Below are 20,524 nucleotides of genomic sequence, written 5' to 3'. Positions count from 1 at the left end.
TTCCACGGGTGTGTGCTTCAGTCACCAAGGAGCGTCTGGGAAGGTGGGCGGAGCCGGGGGGGGAGCCCGTGGCTTTTGGCCATTCATTGGTCGCAGGGTTTATCAATCAAGCTCGTCCAGCAAATGAGGAGCGAACTAAAGGCACACTGGGAACCAAATTAACTGAAGGTCTGATTGCAAGGGGAGGGGGCTCGCGGTCTAAACCGAGAAGAGATACTGGGGTCTCGTACTTCGCCATTCGGCTGCGGCACGCCTCGGTCCTTCGCCGCTGCAGCAAAGAGAGGCCTTATCGCAGCTGCTCTCGGTCAGGCCTCTACTGACACTGCCATCGCCCCGCCCTGAGCTGTTGCTGACACCTCAGCGCCCGGACCTCCGCCGCCGCCACTCAAGCATCCGTGAGTCATTTTCTGCCCATCTCCGGGCGCGCGGTCTCTGCGGGAGGCACCACTTTAAGAGGTTTGCGGGCTTGCGACATGGCAGAAGCAAATTTTAAAATGGTTTTGGAACCTGCCGCCCAGGGGGTGGCTGAAGAGGAGATGGCTAATTCGGCTAGTGATTCCGGGGAAGACTCTGACAGCAGTAGCTCTAGCAGCAGCACTAGTTGCAGCAGCAGCGGCAGCAGCAGTAGTTGCAGCTGCATATATAGAAAGAGGAGGGTGCCTGAGCCTTCCAGAAGGGCGCGGCGGGCTCCGTCGTGTACAAATTTCGTGGATAGGCTGCCTCAGGCAGTTAGAAATCGCGTGCAGGCGCTCAGAAATATTCAAGATGAATGTGACAAGGTAGACGCCCTGTTCTTAAAGGCAATTCATGATCTTGAACGAAAATATGCTGAACTCAATAAGCCTCTATATGATAAGCGATTTCAAATCATCAGTGCAGAATATGAGCCCACAGAAGAAGAATGTGAATGGAATTCAGAGGATGAGGAGTTCAGCAATGATGAGAAGGTTCAGGATGACATCCCCAGTGAAGTGCCTCCCTTAGAGAGTGAGGAAGAAACAGCCCCCAAAGAAAAACCGGAGGTAAAGGCTGAAGAAAAGGAGGTTCCTCAAGAAAATGCTAGGGAAAATGCTGATTATATTGATTGGATGGAGGTAACGCCTGAGGTAAAATAAGATCCCAAAGAAGTCCCCCAGGGAAAGGCTGGTAAAGAACAGCCTAAAGCAACAGAGGCTAAGGCAGGGGGTGCAATAAGAGAGGCTCATAAAAGAGTTCCTGAGGAAAGTCTTAAAGAAAGAGTGAATCTTAAAAGAGCTCGGAAGGGAAAGCCTAAAAGAGAAGATCCTAAAGGCATTCCTAACTATTGGATGATTGTTTTAAAGAATGTTGACAAGCTTGGGCCTATGATTCAGAAGTATGATGAGCCCATTCTGAAGTTCTTGTCCGATGTCAGCCTGAAGTTCTCAAAACCTGGCCAGCCTATAAGTTACACCTTTGAATTTCATTTTCTACCCAATCCATACTTCAGAAATGAGGTGCTGATGAAGACATACAAAATAAAGTCCAAACCAGATCACAATGATCCCTTCTTCTCTTGGGGATGGGAAATTGAAGATTGCAAAGGCTGCAAGATAGATTGGAGAAGGGGAAAGGATGTTACTGTGACAACCACCCAGAGCCGCAAAACTGCTACTGGAGAAATTGAAATCCAGCCAAGAGTAGTTCCTAATGCATCATTCTTCAATTTCTTTAGTCCTCCTGAGATTCCTAAGATTGGAAAGCTGGAGCCACGAGAAGATGCTATCCTTGATGAGGACTATGAAATTGGTCAAATTTTACATGATAATGTCATCCTGAAGTCAATCTATTACTATACAGGAGAAGTCAACAATACCTACTATCAGGATGGCAGAGATTATGGAAACAGGAAATACTGAACATACAAAAGAAGCTGTCTGAAAGATTTTTAAGGATCTTAAAAATTCAAGCAGAAGTGAAGCAGGTTCATATAGCCTTGAAAAAAGAAAAGAAAGAAAACCTGCCATATAACCTGAACATTCCTTACAGTCTTGTGTTTTCATATTCTTTCGGTACTTTGTTTAAAAAAATCATCTTAAAAAGTGTCTGGGTATCAGTTTATTCTATCTAGCCTTTTGTAGTGTAACATTCTTCAAAATATGTAAACTGCTGTCCATTATCTAAAGCATGTTAGTTTGGTACTACAGAGTGTTGATTTTTGTGAAGTCCTTTTGTCATGTTCCTATTAGATTTTAGCTGTGAAAACTGTCAGAATTGTTAACTGAAACAAATATTTGCTTGGAAAAAAACAAAGTTCCTGAAGTACCAATGCAAGTGTTTTTTGGTGTTTTTTTTTTTTTTTTTTTTTCTTTTTCTTTTTCCAGCCCAGAAGACTAAGGGTTTAAATCTTCTTGCACTAGCTGTGCCTTTATTACTTGATTACTTTGCTGTAGAAATACAGTACTTATACTAACGAAAACTGTGCATTCTGAAACTGGACTGCTTGAAAAAAAGATTAGCATACATTTAAGAATGTCTGTCAAGATCACATTTGATACAACTGTGAGCTTGTTTATGTTACATAGTGGTCTATAAATTTAGTCATAATATTGTTTACCACTACGGTGTTAATATGACTTAGTATTTTAAGAAAAGTTTCCTTATAGTGTGTAATTGTAAACTGAAGATACCACATTTTTATTGTAATATGTTCTACTTTGCCTTTCACTGAAAGTGATCACTTTACATAATTTGATACTTTTTTTATGTTCTTTTACTGCAACCTAAAATAAATAAATGTCAAATAAAGTGTGTCATGCTATAAAAATCTTGCATTTCCTTCTAATTATAAAAAATGTGTTTTAGAAAAAAGTAGAGAATATTGGGAAAAAAGAAAATTCAAAAAAAGATAACTATTATTAACATTCTGATATATTTCCCAGATCTTAGCTCTTCTACACATGTAAGTTATTCGAGAGAAATGGGACAGGGGAGGAGGAAGAGGACAAGGGAGGGAGAAGAGGGGAAAAGAAGGAAAGTCAAAGTAGAGGAGGGAGGAGAAGAGGGTGGGGAGAAGGGTGAGAAATGGAAGGAATGAGAGGGGGAGGGGCTGGGAGAAGGGGACTGGATAGGGGTGGGGGAGAAGGGCAGGAGTGCCCTCACCCTGAAAGGCCATCTATATAAGCTGTTTTTACATGCCCCTGTTCACCCTCCACCTTGGCTTGGGAGGAGGTCACACTACCATGGCTCATTTTCTCTTACAGGTGACTTCATGATCTCACGTCTCCTGCACCATGCAGCTGGTCTCAGGGTAATTAGATCCTCAGAGTTTGGGCTGAGATTAGTGTAAAGAAGAGGCCCCTTAAACTCAGTTTACCAGAGAGCTTTGCACTTGGCATAAAGGCACAAGCACAGCAAATAATAAAGTGCTATCCTATATCGCATTTGCCATTTCCTGGCCCACATATATTTTCCATTAATACCTTACAGGAAGGAACTGTAGTAGAATGAATACAGGATTTGAGAATTTCTGGGTCTTAGGCATAAAATTACCTAATAGTCTTCCCAAGTCTCACCATATATAGTTTAGTATCTTGCTTGACAATAGCCCCCCGCCCCCCAGTATATAAAATGTAAAACTATTACAACCCATGACCTTACTATATTTAACCAGTCATGTGTGTTTGGATATTTAGGTTGTCTGTGATTTATGCAACATCAGGAAGCAAACTATTGCTTTTAGCCATACCACTACACTTTTGAGGGTGCCTCTGTTTTAACTCCGAAATTTCTGCATCCATCAAGAATGGATATGGCAGATTTACTTATATGCCAGAGCCAAAACAGACTATAATAGATATGATGTACATGGCTTATGGCTGTGTAGGTCTCCAAATTGAATATATGCTGTGCTTGCCAAACATCACAAATAGCAGAACACTTAAAACTTCTACATGGAATCCAATACCCTTATTGCATCTTAAAACTCTTACCAAAGTATTTAGCACCTCCCCTGTCTGCAGTTTCCATATTAAAGGAACACATGCCATTATAGAATAGTTGAAAAATAGAAGCAGAAACACAAAAAGTAGTCACTCAGAGGCACACTACACTAAGATATGCCCTGTTTTTACATTGGTGTATTTTCTCCCAGCCCGTCTCTTGATAAGGTTTTATCATAAATTCTTGTCAAAAACCAAAGTTGACTTCAAGTTGGGCGGGTGTAAGAGAAGCTAATTGGAAAGAGCTTACTGCTACGACTATTTTTAACTTTTAAGTTTAAACCTAGGAACTGGGGAGGGAGACAGGTGCTAAGGATTTATGCATTAGTAAAGTTAGGATTCCGGAAATGCAGGCTGTCTCTGCTGGATGCTTCAACCCTCTCTCAGGTTGAGAATGGTGAGTAGAGGCGGGAAACCCGTTGTGCCGGCACATTCATTGGGCTGGATGTTTGTCCATCACACCGCTCAGCCAATGAATGATGTCAGAAGGAGACGCCGGCCAGGACCGAAGATAATCGGCAAGGGGTGGGGGGCGTGAGAAGTGCTTAATAGGGTTTTCTGCGTATTCCTTCTAATGAGCTTTTCCTTTCTCTGTGACTCAAAACTGAGGCCGGCTGCCCCCAGCCCAACAGAAGAGGTCGCCGCCACCTCCTCCTCTTTCTCTGCAGTCGCCGCCACCTCCTAATTAATGAATTCATTCCTGTCCTGAGTTGGGCGACTAGTAGTCACTCTAAACCTTTGCTCTTTTCGTTTAATATGGCAGACTCAGGTAACAAGGGACTCGTAAGCAGCAGCAGCAGATGCTGAAGAAGAGATAATGCAAGAAACTTGAGCTGAGTGAAGAAATTGAAAACACCGTCAAATGATGCAAGTACCTCACTCTGCCGCCCAGAGTGCGAGGGTCCTGGAGGTTGCGCGCAACGTCTTTCGATACCGGTGTATTTGTCCTCTAAAAGCTTCAGGGACTATGATAAATAGAAACCGAATTTCATCAGGAATTGTGTTTTAAAAAGCATAAATGCTCAATGATGAGGTGTTTGAGCCCAGCGGCTCATGTATGCGGACAACGTGGGGTTGTGCCTACAGATTACAAGCGGAACGTCGTGAAAGTGATGAGGATCCAGATTCTGAGACGACTGGTAAAGTTGAGAAAAAGAAGGGCAAACAGTGGAAAGGAGAAAAAGAATTTAGAAAAAAACCCCCAAAGAACAAAAAACACCCCCCCCCCCAAAACAACTTTGAAGTACTGAGTATATCCTGACTTCATAAAGTTGTACATTTATATGTCATTTGAACAAAACGAATATTTCAAGTCTAATGTGGTAAAGAGGATAGGAGCTAATGTTAAAATGAAGTTTCTTGACCCCTTTCTCTTTAAATGTTCAAAAATCGATGTTTGCAAAGGATGTCAGGTAGATCAGAGGGAAATGAAGAACACCTCTCTAAAAGCCAAGGTAATCGCATTTTAAATGGAACACTCTAACCCAAACCGAACAAGTTCCCAAAGCCATTTATTTCTTTTAGTTCTTTATTTCTCTTGCAATGTTACAGTGCTTGAAAGTGAAGCCCATGGGGGAAAATAGTCATTTTTTTATGACTTCGTAATTGCTGGAACTTAACATACCTTTCTAAATCAAAGATGAGAATTACCCAAAACATGAGAGTCTGTGCAAACCTAGTATGAGAGCAAACTGAAACGCCCACTGAGATCGTGACCCCAACTACAGTATTTGAGATGAGAAAGCTGAGTTTTAAAAGATCTGGAAAATACTTTGAACTTCTGAAAACAATATGATTTGGTGAAGCAGAGCGTGTAACCTTCAGTATAATAACTTCAGCACTATTATGCATTACTTAAAATTGTATGTTTTGTGTTTTTGTGGAGTATAGTTTTAAAATGTCAAAAAAAAATGGAATGTTAATGTATTAAAACACATAGCGTTTGGAAGTATACATTTCTTCAAGAGATGTAGAACAGCAAGTTCTCTAAAGCGTTTATATTCATTACTATGTAGTTTAGTTCTTATGATGTCTTTATGTCATATAGCTATTAGAGAGTGACTGAAAATGATCAGGACTCTTCACTGAAGCTAGCATTTACTTGGGAAAAAAATATACTGGAAGAACCAATTCAGTTTGCTTTGCTTCCGGCTTACAGCAGGAAGGGGTTAAGTCAACTTGCACCAGATATGTCATTATTTTGCTCTAAAATGTGACTTATTTATTATGTGATAGTACATTGCAAAATTTTACCACTTGGATAAAGTAACATAGAATTAAGAATTTTCAGGAACACATTAATATAAATTCTCTTGGTTTTGAACTTTGCATGACAGAGGGATTTATAAAGAAAAATAATCATAAGGAAGTTATTTCTCATAGTGGTGTTAGTAAAAGTTAGTGTTTGCAAGTGTTTTTCTCATCTTTTACTCCTCAGTTATATAAACCAAGATGATCAAATATATTTTCTTTGCACTATGCTTCACTGAAAGTTATTACATTATTATTTTCTTACATCTTCTGATTGTAAAATGTGTTCACTAGAAAGTTTGGAAGATATACTGAAAAGTATAAAAATAATTTTAAATAATTCTATGCTCAAAGATAATCATACTTTATATGAAAAATAAATATCTGTATCTATATGTGTATTAGCATAACTACTATTCTGTACCTTTCATTTTTCATTTATTATATTTTGGAGACCATTCTATATCAGTGCATGTAAATTTTCATTCCTTTTAACGTACATTAAATGGATATACCATATAGTTTTCATCAGGTCCTTATGATGGGCATTTAGGCTATAGCCATCTTTTTCTATTTGATTAGTAATTGTAAGAACAGTCTTTGAATTAAGAAAAAAATGTTGCATATGTTGCAGACATTTTTTCCTTTTTGTTTTGTTCAGGTTTTCCCCCCTGCAGAAGAGTTTTAATTTTAACATAGTCACATTTCTTTCTCTCTTTTTTTTTTTTTTTCAATTATGGAGTTTGGGTATTTGGGTTAGAAAGGTCTTTCCACACGAAGATCATTATTTTTAAATTGCTCATGTTTCTTCTAGTACTCTTATAGTTTCATTTAAAACTTTAATCTTTCCAGAATAATTTTAATGTAAAGATCAGGGTAGCTATTTATGTTTTTTAGTTGTTTCAATGCTGTTTATTGAATACTGAGTGTATTATCCAATTAATTCCCTTATATTTTGGGGCCTATTCCTGGGCTCTTCTGTTCAGAGGTATTAGTCTTGTGCTAGTATAAATCATTTAAAACATAAATTTCTCATACACATTTTTATATCTGGTAAGAATAGTTCCTCATAAAACTAGTTTTTTATGATTTTCTTGGATTTTTCACCTATTTTTTTCCCAAAATGAATTGCAGTATCACTTTTTTTCAAATCCTTCCTCTGCCCATCAAAACCTATTGTTATTTTGATTGGGTTTGTTTGAATTTATAGATCAGTTTACAGAGAATCAACAACTTCATATTATTCAGTCTTCTTATCAAACGGAAATGGTGTGTCTTTCCATTTAATCAAAAATTTTTTATATCCTTCAGTAGAGTTTTATTTATTTATTGGTAGCTGGCCAGCATGGCGATCTAAATCCTTGACCTTGGTGTTATCAGCACCCCGATGTAACCAACTGAACTAATTGGTCAGCCCTTCTTCAGTAAAGTTTTAAGGTTTGTTAAATAGCTTCTGAATACTTCTGAAAAGTCTGTTTCTCAGTTTTCCCCCCTTGTCTGCCTTTTGCTAATGCTATTTTGCTTCTTTTAAATTATATGTGCTTAGTCATTATGTCTTTTCTTTTCAGCTTTGAATGGGGACAGCTGTTCGCTGAAGTGAGCTGCGTGAAGAGGGGGGAGGAAAAGAGCTTGGGCATCACAGAAGCTTCAATTCAGGTTTGTCTCATATCATTCTCTCTCCAAATTGTCATGTCTTCTTTTGGAGGCCATTTCTCCCCTCAGTTTATGGTGTTTTCTCCTTCTTCAACCCCTACCATTGCAAGCTTTATGAGTTACAATGTCACCATGAGTTACAGGCCACCATGCTCAGTGACATGCCTCCAGTAAGAAGGTTTCTGTGGTGATCTAGCCACTATGTTCCATACATAACTATTGCAGTAACACATTTCTCAGTCTGGATTATTCAGTTATATGTGGAGTATGTGAATTTCTTTCTGTTAATCCACAAAAGGATTTTGAATTACTGGGCCTAAACCGTCTTTTCAGCTGCCTCTCTGTTTCTCCGAGTCTGTTTATTTTAGTTTGTTTCTCTCACTTTCTCTAGTGTTCTACTTTCTCTCTAGCTTTGTGTACTTTCATTCTTTTCTCTCTTCTCTTTTCACATGCTGTCTTGCTTTTGACTTCCTGGACAGATGGTTAAGTCAACTTTGGCTTGGCTACTGCTTTTCTATACCATTTTTTTTTTCTTTTGGCATAAGTAAGTGTACTGTAATCTGGAGAGATGAATTAGAAGTTTTAGACAGGGAGGATTTTTATTTCTAAATTGGGTAAGATAAGTTTATAAATCAAATTAATCTGGTTCTAAAATCCCAGCTGAGGAAATGATTATCCAACAGAAATTGCTATGTCTTTATAAGATACAATATAAATTAGCGGCAGCGCCCTCACTGGAAGACAATGCTTGAAAAATTCAAACATTCCAAGCATAGAAATCAAAATAGAATAAATTTTGATGTTGAACATACCTTTTTAAATTTCTTTACATTAAGATTTCAAGTTCTTTTGTCAGTAATTGGATGTTTTCGACAGTTGTTACGTCCCTGAGACAAGTTTGACTTTGTATTTTAAATAATACTGAAGTAAAAGAAACCAGCACTTCTCCTCTCTACTGTCCCTCACTCCCCTTCACATGATCATAGAGGAAAAATCAAGAACTTCTCTTCCTCCTCCTACCCACAAAAGTGATCTTTCAATTATTTTTCTTTTTTATTATTTTGAAAATAACAGTGACAGCTTTATCGAGATACAATTCACAAACATTACAATTTACCTTTAAGGTATACAGTATAATAGTTTTTAGTATATTCACAGAGTTGTGTAACCATCACCAAAATCAACATTTTTATTACCCCATAAAGAAAACCTGTACCCATTAGCTGTCACTCCCATTTCCTCCCAGTCTCTCGCACTTACCCCTCAGTCTTAGGCAAACACTAATCTACTTCCCGTTTCTACAGACATGCCTATTCTTGAAATTTCATATAAATGGAATAATATGAAATATGACCTTTTGTGATTGGGTTCTTTAATTTAGCATGTTTCCCAGGTTCATTTGCATTCTGGCCTGTATTAATACTTTGCTCTTTTAAATGGCCAAGTAATATTCCATTGCATTGATATACCATATTTTGTTTATCCATTCACCAGTTGATGACATCTGGGTTGTTTTCGCTTTTTGGCTCTTATGAATAATGCTGCTGTGAACATTCATGTGGACATATGTTTTCATTTCTCTTGGGTATAAATAAACCTAGGAGTAGAATTGCTGGGTCATACGATAACTCTATGTTTAACCTTTTGGGGAACTGCCAGACTGTTTTCCAAAGCACTGCATCATTTTACATTTCCACTGAGGGTTCCAATTTCTTGATGACCTTCCTAACACTTGTTATTTTCTGTCTTTTTTATTATAGTCATCCTAGTGATGTGAAGTGGTATCTCATTGTGGTTTTGATTTACATTTCCCCCATCACTAATAAGATTAAGTATCTTTTCACATGCTTATTGATAATTTTTTAAATCTTCTTTAAAGAAATGTCTATTCAGATTCTTTGTCCACTTTTTATTTGGGTTATTTATCTTTTTACTGGTAAGTCGTAAGAGTTCTTCACATATTCTGGATACAAGTCCCTTTATTTGATATACGTTGCAAAAGTTTTCTACCATTCTATTGGCTGACTTTTCACTTTCGTGATGGTGTCCCTTGAGGAACAAAAGTTTTTAGTTTTGACTAACTACAGTTAACTATTTTTTCTTTTGTTGTTCGTGATTTGGTGTCATAGATAAGAAATGATTGCTTAATCCAAGGTCACGATGATTTACACTTAGGTTTTCTTTTAAGAGTTTTAGAGTCATGGTTTTTACATTTAGGGCGATGGTTTATGTAGGGTTAATTTTGTGTATTGTGTGAGGTAGGGATTCTTTCACATATGGGTATCCAGTTGCCCTAACATCATTTGTTGAAAAGTCTATTTTTTCTCTATTGAATTGTCTTGGCAACCTTGCCAAAGATCAATTGAGTGTAAATTTGAGGGTTTATTTCTGGATTCTCTATTTTCTTCCATTGATTTATATGTCTTTCCCTATGCTAGTACCACATAGTCTTGATTATTGTAGCTTTGTAGTAAGTTTTCAAATCAGAAAGTGTGAGTGCTCCAACTTTTGGCTATTTTGGTTCCCTTGAATTTCTCTATGAATTATAGGATCAGTTTGTCAAATTTTTGCCAAAAAAAAGGCAGCTGGGGTTTTGATAGGGATTGCTTTGAATCTGTAGATGAATTTGAGGAGTGTTGCCGTAGTAACAATATTAAGTCTTCCAATCCATAAATGTGGGATATCTTTCCATTTATCTAGAATTTCTTTAATTTCTTTAAGCAGTGTTTTGTAGTTTCATCATACACGTATTGTGCTTCCTTGGTTAATTTTTATCGTAAGTATTTTATTCTTTTTGATGCTCTTGTAGTAAATTGAATTGTTTTCTTAATTTCATTTTCAGATTGCAATTCTATTTTTTAAATAAGTTATTTATTTCCTTATTGCTGTTTTTGTTGTCTGTACAGACTTTTCTTTCTTTGGGTGAACCTCATAAGATTTTAAAACTAGTTTTTCTACTAAAGAACACCGACATTAAATTGCCATCTATATAATGCTGATTCTTCTTTGTGCACTGGTATAACACAGATACAGATTGACCTGTCCAATTTATTAAAATTTTAGATGTAAAGCAAGTTTAAAGGTATAATTCTAGGAACAGAGCACTTCTTATATATAGTAATGGAAAATTTGCTGCTTTATTGTTACTCTCTTTTCATTGTTGAATTGCAAAATAAGGATAAATAGTGACCTTTGACATGACAGTATGTCTAACTTAGTATTTGATAGTCTTTCTTTTTTCTTGAAATTGGTTTTTCTTCTTTTTGTGTAGGTTTCCTAGTTTAGTCTATCTTTTGTTTTTCTACCTGTCTTTTATTATTCTGTAATCTTTGTTGATTTTATCAGTCTTGTGTAAGAATATGTATCTGTCAGTCAGCTGTTTCAAATTTCCCACACAGACATTTCCTGCCTGCCCCAGGAGTGTTGTCTTAAGAGGATTAGTTCTAACAATCATCAATTTAATGACGTATAACCAGTATAATGAGTATAGTCATTAATTTTATGTGTCAACTTGACTGAGCCATGAGATGCCCAGGTATTTGGTCAAACATTATTCTGGATTTGCCTGTGAGAGTGATTTTGGATGAAATTAACATTTGAATTGGTAGGCTAAGTAAAGCAAATTGCCTTCCCTTATGTGGATGAGCCTCATCCAATCACTTGAAGGCCTGAATAAAACAAAAAGGCTGACCCTCCCTCCCTCAAGTAAGAGAGAACTCTTCCTACTTGACTGCCTTTGAGCTGGGACATTGATTTTTCCTTCCTTCAGACTCAAACTGAATCATTGGTTCTTCCTGGGTTTCAAGCTTGCCAACCTGCAGACTGGAACTATACCTTTAGCTCTTCTAGGTCTCCAGCTTGCTGACTGAAGATCTTGGGACTTGCAAGCCTCCATAATCAGGTGAGCCAACTCCTTATAATACATCTCTCCTTCTCCCTTTCTTATGTATCTTCTATGGGTTCTGTTTCTCTGAGAACCCTGACTAATACAAGTATCCTACTTTCTCATCACACTAACTCTTCCTCCAACCCCTACTTCAACTTGGAAAAACTCCCACTCCTACTCCACCTTGGAAAAACTCTTTTTCTCTTTCATAATCCTTATAGAACCTGCAGCCTACAACTACCCTTCTGAGAGAATCTACCCTCAGTGACTCTTAGAGGACCAATATCTCCCATCCTTATAAGGAAGGCTTTAACGTGCATGTGTGTGTGTGTGTGTGTGCGCGTGCGCGTGTGCATTAAGGCTCCAGTTTCTCTACCACTACATAAGGAGTAGCCTTCCACTCACTGGTTATTTTGTATTTTTCAGGAAATTCTAATTTCTTTAACAAAATTTGGCCCATTCCCTAGCATCCTTCTCGGAAAACAACTCTTTGATTTAGCTGGCAGTTTTTCTCACTGAAGAAAGTATAAATAAACAAGTTTTTTTTTTTTATTGCCATATCTTCTTCTCTGATTATGCCTCTGCTACACATATATGTGAGAAAACTGGTTTAGGAGTCAGACAGACCTAATGTCAAGGTTAAGATATGTGAAGTAACTTAGTTTAATTTCTCCAAAGCCAGATTACTCATCAGTAAATGGGAATAATAATGGCAACTGCCTCACAAAGTTGTGTGGAATAACTAAGATAATGTGTAAAACACTTATCATAGGTTCTCTGCCACATAGTAAATGATCAACAAATTTTAACTATTATTAGTACTAATATTAGTATTATTTATTCAATAGACTAAGGAGATCAATGAAATTCTATCCCTGTTCTTTCCAGCTTGTTGTCTGGTCTCTAAGATATATTTTCTTAGTCTTGTATATGAAGTGATTATCTGGAAAATCTAGCTCATTTTGTTTCCCTCTGTCTATGGTGAATACACACACAGATTAGCAAGATTTAGCGTGAGTTTTCAATAAATGAAGTTAATCTCTTAAAACCTGAGATGGATCTAGGTAGACACCAGAAAGAGTTTATGATGATAGAAGAAGCTATAAACTTAATTATTGTGAAGTGCATACCTAAGATATTCTACACAAAAAGTTTGGTCAAATATGAGGGACTTGCAAATGCAATTTTTCAAAGTAGGCAACTATCATGAAACAGTCTCTGTCCTTTAAGAGTTTCTAAGCAAAGAGAAAATTATTAATGATGTTATATTCCAGCTGTTCAAGTAGATCATAGCTCATGTTTTTATAAAAATCAAAATTCATGCATGGATAAGCTTTAAAATTTGTTGCTATTCTTAGACATGTATATTCTTGGCAAAATGTTATTGAACTCTACACATTCAAGAATGTTTATCATTTTTGAATAATTTGTTTTTGTGACTTTGGTTCATTTGATTTTGATTATTTTCAATTTTTAATTTTTCAAATGTGACAGGCTTGGGGTATTCAAATGTAGAGATCACATCCATCCCAAGAAATGGAAAAATTCAAATGATAATTAGAATCACAAATTGTTCTGGGAGAAAAGTGAACCTATCAAGTTCTATCTTGGCAATACTTAGTGGTAATTGACCCATGCTCTGAATAAACCAAGCCTAGAAAATTACTTTATTTTTAAAGACCAAAAGTCTGGGGTATTGTTGTGCTGTTTGTGCCTGAATTAATTTTGTCTAAGGATTGAAATTCTATCTTTAATCCCTGGCCCATTAAAATGTATCTTTTTCTAAACCTCTGTAAGACAACTTGGTGTACTAGGATGCCCATGGGCTTTGGAGTGACCATACCTGGGATTCAAATACTGCTTCTCCAGTTATTATATCATCTTGAGTAAGGGAATCACTTTTAAAACTAGGGGATATACAGAGTTATGGGTCATGTCCCTGTGACTGTATTTTTTATCCTCTTTATTTTGCTTTCATAGTTAAATTTTGAATATATACATAGAGGGAAAAAATTCTTATCATTCAACAGTCTATTGTAGGACACTTGTTAGAAGGCAGGGAATTTACATATTAACAAATCACTAGAGTATTTATTAGGAATTAGTAGCACACATATTTCTAGACTTTGGGGTTCAAATATATTTCCAATTGTTATTTGAAAAAAAATCAATTTGACAGCCCACACACACGAGTTTGACCACTTACATGAAAATACAGAAATCTTGTGATAAGAAGTCTTCTGCAGGCGAGTAACATACCTGTTGAGCATAATATTTTCATGAAATATTTCACTAGAGATATGTTATCTGTCGAAATATATTTTCTACTGTGTACTATCAACTTTTACTAAAGAATGTGGTCATTAGGTCTTACGTGCTATGACCTACCAAGACAACTGGGTGTAGGGTGGCACTGTGATTTTTATCTGTGGACCCTTGTCATCCTCAGGCTTGAGCTAGGTCATGACAATTCAAGACAACTGAATATTTTACTACTATCCTTTATCAGGTATATGCTGCTGAGTAGATATAGTATAATAATAACAACAACATATCTTCTCTAAATCCTCTAATGCATTCATGATGAATATATTCTGTGTCACAGAAGTGTTTCATTTTATGGTATGTACTGGGAGAAAATGAATCTTTTCCTAAAAGTTGGCACTTAAGATCTTTTTCAAAGTCTCTGCAGTACAAATCTGCATAGAGATTTGTGTTCAAGTTGAAAATTTCTAGATAGAAGCATGTCAGAGAAACAAGTCTCATCAAATACCACTTTGGTTGTTTTTTGTCTTTTTTTCCTTTTAACCAACTCTGCAAGTGACAGGCATTCAGTAAAGGGAAAACTATTTGATATTTAGAGGGAAATATTCAAAGAGATACCTACTATGGAGGGGAAGAAGGTTCCAGAATGTAATTATTATCCAGTTGAATGAGATGCTTCTGGCTTCTTTCATAGGACAGAGGTAACCAAGTGCGTTTATAAGAACTTACATAGGCATTCTGGCACAGTGTTCCATATTTGCAGTCTCTACGGAAGTCAAAGCATTCTTGTAATTTCTCTGTAGTAACGTTTCTTTTAATTTTGTTGGACTTTGGATCTGTATATTCAGTTTTTAGAAGAACCACTGGATAACCTCTAATAAAACATAAAGGATCCCTAAATATGAAGAAGAACTGAAGAGTATCTACTCTGATCCAGAAAGTATATTGGTATAAGACAATTCTTCTCTATACTCCCGCTGCAGTTTTCTGCTGTTTTATCTCTACTTCACCAATTAACATGGACTTGAATGCTTGGAATTCACAGGAAAGAATACTTGACTGACATACACTTGGTCCTGTCATGATTGTGTGAGCTTGGCAAGATTTTAACCTCTGAGTGCAAGGAATCATCATTTGTTAATCTCCTTCTTATAAATCTGTTAGTGAGATGAATTTTAGTCATGAATATTATAGTCATCTACTATCATTGGTATAAAAATATTCTAGTATATTTGTATGAGTAGTAGAATGATATAAAGAAAATAAAGTAATATTATTTGGTCAGTGACTATTATGTTTCATAAATTTAAATTTAAGTAATCACTAATCATAAAAGTAGCATTTTGTTTTCATATTTGCATGAGAAGAACTTACAGTATTGATGTATGTTTTTGAATACTGATCTGGAAATTTTCTCAAATTATTTCCTGAGAAATTTAGGCTTGAAACATCATGATCATTTTGACCTCTTCTCTTTCACATACATCCCAAGTCAACCAATTGCTAAACCTGTTTTAATATTTCCTTTATACTAACTCTTAAGTCCATTCCCTTCCTTCAAGGCACATAGACTTTAGCGTCTGACTGTCTAAATTTGAATTCCAATTTGGCCACCTACTAATTGCATAACCATGGGCAAAAACTTAATCTCTCTAATTCTCAGTCTTTTCAACTATAGAATATAGATAATAACGTTTACTTCAAAGGTTATTATTCAAAGTACTACTGTATATCCCATAGAATATGGTCAGGTTCTTACTCTGCACAAATTTTTTAAATGAATGAGTGACTGTCTACTCAAATTTTTAAAATTTATCTTAATTTAGTGCTGTGACCCCAGGATTACTCAACCACTTCATTAAAGATTTTAATTGGCCTTAAATGTTGCCCTGGTTTGCTATATTATTCTCCAAGGCTTGCAATTTTTTTTTTTTTTTTAACAAACTCAATAGATCCATCATGGCTGCAATTATTTTTATTGTGTACTTACTAGGTGTCCAACACAGAGTTAGATGCTATGTGGAATATGGAAGAAATATATGCTGCAATCCCTGTACTTAATGAGCTCAGCATCTAATTGGAGAGGCAGGAAAAAAAATCATATATGTATGAAAAGTTAAATAGCAATATATGTATGAAAAGTAAACTAGCAATAGAAAAGTGCCTGGAAAGATACACAAGAAGCTGTTAACAGTAATTAGTTGAGTGAGGAAGCAGGGTTTATTACGGGTAGATACTTTTCATTGTATGTTGTTTGTTGTTGTTATTACTGTTTCTATACTGTTTGTTGTTGTCACTTTAATCAAAACTTAATATAAAATTCCAATTCAGTTTTAAAATATGAGATATAAAATATACTTTATGGTTAAATCCCAGCTTTTTAGCACATAATATAAGTGCATTTCCCAGGAGGGAGTGAGTTTCATTCACTTATTGTCTATACAGAAAACATCTGTAGAGCACTTCTCCAATATCATGGATGGGGCCGGGCTTTGGGGATGAAAAGTGGAGAAAGATACTGCCTTTGCTCTAAGAAAACCTTTCTGTGGGGCAGGAAGACAAGCAAACAAATAGTAAAATCTGATAGGTGCAGTAATTCGGGTGTGTATGAGGTGTACATGGGAACACACATGAGCAAAGATAGAACTTGAAAATCCTATTAATTAAATCACTTAGGATTCTGTGCTGGGCTCTGTACTGAATAAAAAGAGTCTCAGAACATATTATAGAAGAACAGTGCAGAATGCTTTGATGTGGCTTGGAAAGTCTGCACAGGCAAACATGATATATTTATCCTGCCTCACATTGCAAGATGGTTGAAGCAGAGAGCGCAGAGTAACCTCCTCATTCACTCCTTTTTTAAAGCCTTCAGAATCATGCCTGTGGCCACCATTTTTATTCCATTTACTATGGCACGGTCCTACAATCCAATCACCTCTTCCAGACTCCACCTTTCAATTACCATAATAGGATTTTCCACCCTCTTCACAGTCACAGTGGGGGCCAAGTTTCTAATAAATAAAACTTGAGGGACACAATTCAATCTTCAGTGAGTTTGGGGGAGACATAATTCAATCCATTGCATTCTGCTCCTGGCTTCCCAAAACTCAAGTCCTTTCCACATGCGAATATGTTCATTTTGTCCCCACAGTCTTAACTTGTTTCAACTCAAAAGTCTGAAGTTGAAAGTCCCATCAGTGAAGTCAAAACAAGTTATCCACTTCCAAGATACAATGGTGGGTCAAGCATGGGATAAATATTCCCAGTAAAAAAGGGAGAAATAGGCCAAAAGAAAGGTGTAATGTGTCCCAAACAAGTCTGACACCCAGCAGGGCAGGTGTTAAATCTCAAAACTTGCGAATCATGTACCTTGACTCCATGTTCAAAGTCCTCTGCACACTGGTGTGGGGGTTGGGTCTCCAAGTCCTCAGGAAGTTCCACTTCTATGGCTTTCCTGGTCTCTGGTGATGCTTTAGCTCTTACAGGCTGGCATTCTACTCAGGTAGCTCCACAAGTCTGGGGTCTATGTGGTAGTCCTGCTCACATGGCTCCAGTAGACATGGCACTGTTGGCGTTTCCCTGCTGCAACTCTGAACCCACATTTCCGATCGGCATTGCTTTAGCAAAGGCTGTCTGCAGTGACTCTGCCCCCGTGACAGATCTCTTCCCCAAGGCTCCCAAGCCTTCACAGCTCTGGTATTCTGCAAGCCTTCAAACTTATCACCATGTGGATGCCACCAAGGCTTCCAGTTTGTATTTTCCAAAGCTGCAGGTCCACCCACACCTGGACCCAATTTTGCCATGACTGGAGAAGCCAAAGCACCAGGGGTGCTGGTGTGGGGAGCAGCATCCTGAGGTGGCCCTGGGCAGTGAGTCCATGGAGGACATCTCAGGCCTGTTCCCTAAGACCGTTTGGTCTCCCTAGGTCTTTGGGCCTGAAATGGAAGGTTTGGCCCCAGAGGCTTCTGCAATGCCTTCAGGGCCTTTTTCTCCTTTTCTTGCTAATCTCTCTTTTGCACTAATCTTCTTAGCTAATGTCACTGGCCTGCACCATTGCATGCTTTCTGTTTCTTTACCACGTGGCCAGACTGCAAATTTTCTAAGTTTTTATACTCTGCTTTCCTTTTAAATTCTGGCTTTATGTTGTGTCTTTGTCACCACAACTCAGTGTAGGCTGTTAGAAGTAGCCATGCAGCTTCCTTAATGCTTTGATGCTTAGAAATTTCTTCTGTCAAATACTCTGGTTCACAACTCCTATGTTCCATCTTCCACAAAGTACTAGGGCATGGACACAGTACAGCCAAGTTCCTTGCCAGTTCACAGCATGGGTGTGCTTTGCCCCAGTTTCCAGTAAACTCCTTCTTATGTCTATCAAAGTTCTCCTCAGAACAGTCTTTACAGTCCATGTTTCTACCAGCACTCTGCCCACCACCACGTAACCAGTCTCTAAGACATTCCAAACTTTCTCTCATCTCTCTGTCCTCTTCTGAGTCCTCCAAACTCCTTCATCCTCTCCTCAACACCCAGTTCCAAAGCTGTTTCCACATTTTCAAGTATCTGTTATAAGCAACACCCCAACTTTCTGGTAACAATTTTCTGTATTAGTCTGTTTCTGTTGCTTAAAACAAAATACTTGAAACTGGATGATTTATAAAGAAAACAAAATTTATTGCTTATAGTTTCTGAGTCTGGGAAGTCCAAAGTCCATCTGGTGGTGGTGACAGTGACCCAGGGGTCTCACACTACAAGATGGTGGATGCAGAGAAAGCAGAGTAACCTCCTCATTCAGTCTCTTTTTACAGCCCTCAGAATCATTCCCATTACCACCATTTTTTATCCATTCACTATGGCATGGTCCACAATCTAATCACCTCTTCCAGACTCTACCTTTCAATTACCATAATAGGATTTCCTACCCTCTTAACAGTCACAGTGGGGACCACGTTTCTAATCCATAAAACTTGGGAGACACAATTCAAGCTTCAGGGAGTTTTGAGGGGACATAATTCAATCCACTACACCATTAGTCCACTCTTTCTTTTCCTCCTCCACCGCCTGGCCCCACCCCCACTCCTACCACCTTCCCAGCCTTTGGTAACCATTATTCCACTCTCAAATTCTATGGGAACCCCCTTTTTTTTTTTTTTTTTTTAGATTCCACATATGAATGACACCATGCAGTATTTGTCTTATCATTTGCAGCAGTATGGGTGGAACTGGAAACCATCATCATGTAAGCCAGGCACCTGCTCCTTTTTTGCATTACTTTTACATTAGTGCTATTAAGATAGTACAAATGACGTGATGCTCTTCCCTCCGTAATTGATTCTGCCTTCTGACTGGTCCAGACCTGACTGTCTGATGATAACATCTTTGATAAGATTGAAACCTTTTAGAAGGGTTCTAATGGATTAACCAGGCTCCTAGAATTTGTCCTCTATCAACATGCTTGAAACAAAACATGATTGCTAATGTGATTATTATGACTGAAATATGGAGATCTGTAAAAGCAACAACAAAAAATAGAACAAAAGAAAATCTAAATAAAAGTAAAATGTATATAAACATATCTTTCTGGCCCACTTTTACAAAGGCTAGAAATAGGATATAAATATTAAATCATTGTGTAAAGATGTACTTGTATGACTGTGTGTGCAAGGGCTAAGGGTAGGAGATGGGGTGAAGACAGGGGTGGTGGCAGCTTCTCTTAGTACTGAACACAAAAACAGGCCAGGGATTATTTTCTTTTTTGAGAGTTACACATAAGATTATGTCACATCCCTCTTTGAATGTACATGTTTCTTAATGAATATTCAAAAAAGCCATATGCCTGGAGGCATGCTAATAAGGCTGTTAGCCCACCTGTGCATTCTCAATCTAAAACAATTGAATCTCACTAAAACAGTATTTCTGTATAAACAGAATACCACAGTAGAATACCATGTTGGTAGTTTATTTCAGTTATCAATTTTTTCATTAGGAACACTAATGTTAAGTGAGTGTGTTAATGTGCTGATGAATTAAAAAATATATATTGTTAGTTGTTAGAGTCAATTTACTTGGACAAAGAACTGTTAAGTGTCAAGATGGGCTGTGATATAGCCATATTTATTTATCATTTTCATTTCCAACATATGGTCTTGAGTTTTGGCTGTTGAAAGTGAGGGAAGGAGGACAAAATAGGGTAAAATGCTGTTAACAAAGGGATCTTTAGAGGATGAGGAATCCTATCCTTTCTTTGTCATTTATGCCCTTTCAGATACTTTTACTAACCTAGTACTCAGCAGTAAAGAGGCATGAATTACTGATAGACACAACATAGATGAATCATAGAAACATTATGTTGAGTGAAAGGAGCCTTACACAAGAGTATGTACTCTATGAATCCATTGATATGAAGTCATAGAAAAGGCAAAACTCATCTGTGGTGGAAACAAACAAGGACAATAGTTGCCTCTGGGGTTGGAGGTGAGAGTTTATTGAGAACACACGTGAGGGAACCTTCTAGGGG

General features: G+C 37.3%; 1 protein-coding gene across 1 annotated transcript; it reads left to right on the top strand.

Annotated features, from left to right (window-relative positions):
• Positions 1 to 444: 444 nt before the first annotated feature.
• On the top strand, positions 445 to 2,785 carry NAP1L3 (nucleosome assembly protein 1-like 3). Its single transcript, XM_008566860.1, is given in 1 exon segment — positions 445 to 2,785. A coding segment is annotated over 1 exon segment (1,404 nt). The 5' UTR covers positions 445 to 473; the 3' UTR covers positions 1,878 to 2,785.
• The last annotated feature ends 17,739 nt before the right edge of the window (positions 2,786 to 20,524 follow it).

Source organism: Galeopterus variegatus, unplaced genomic scaffold (genome assembly GCF_000696425.1).
Source record: "Galeopterus variegatus unplaced genomic scaffold, G_variegatus-3.0.2 Scaffold273, whole genome shotgun sequence".
Lineage (NCBI taxonomy): Eukaryota > Metazoa > Chordata > Mammalia > Dermoptera > Cynocephalidae > Galeopterus > Galeopterus variegatus.
The sequence above is the reverse complement of the archived record's forward strand: the minus strand, read 5'-3'. Positions and strand labels throughout refer to the sequence as shown.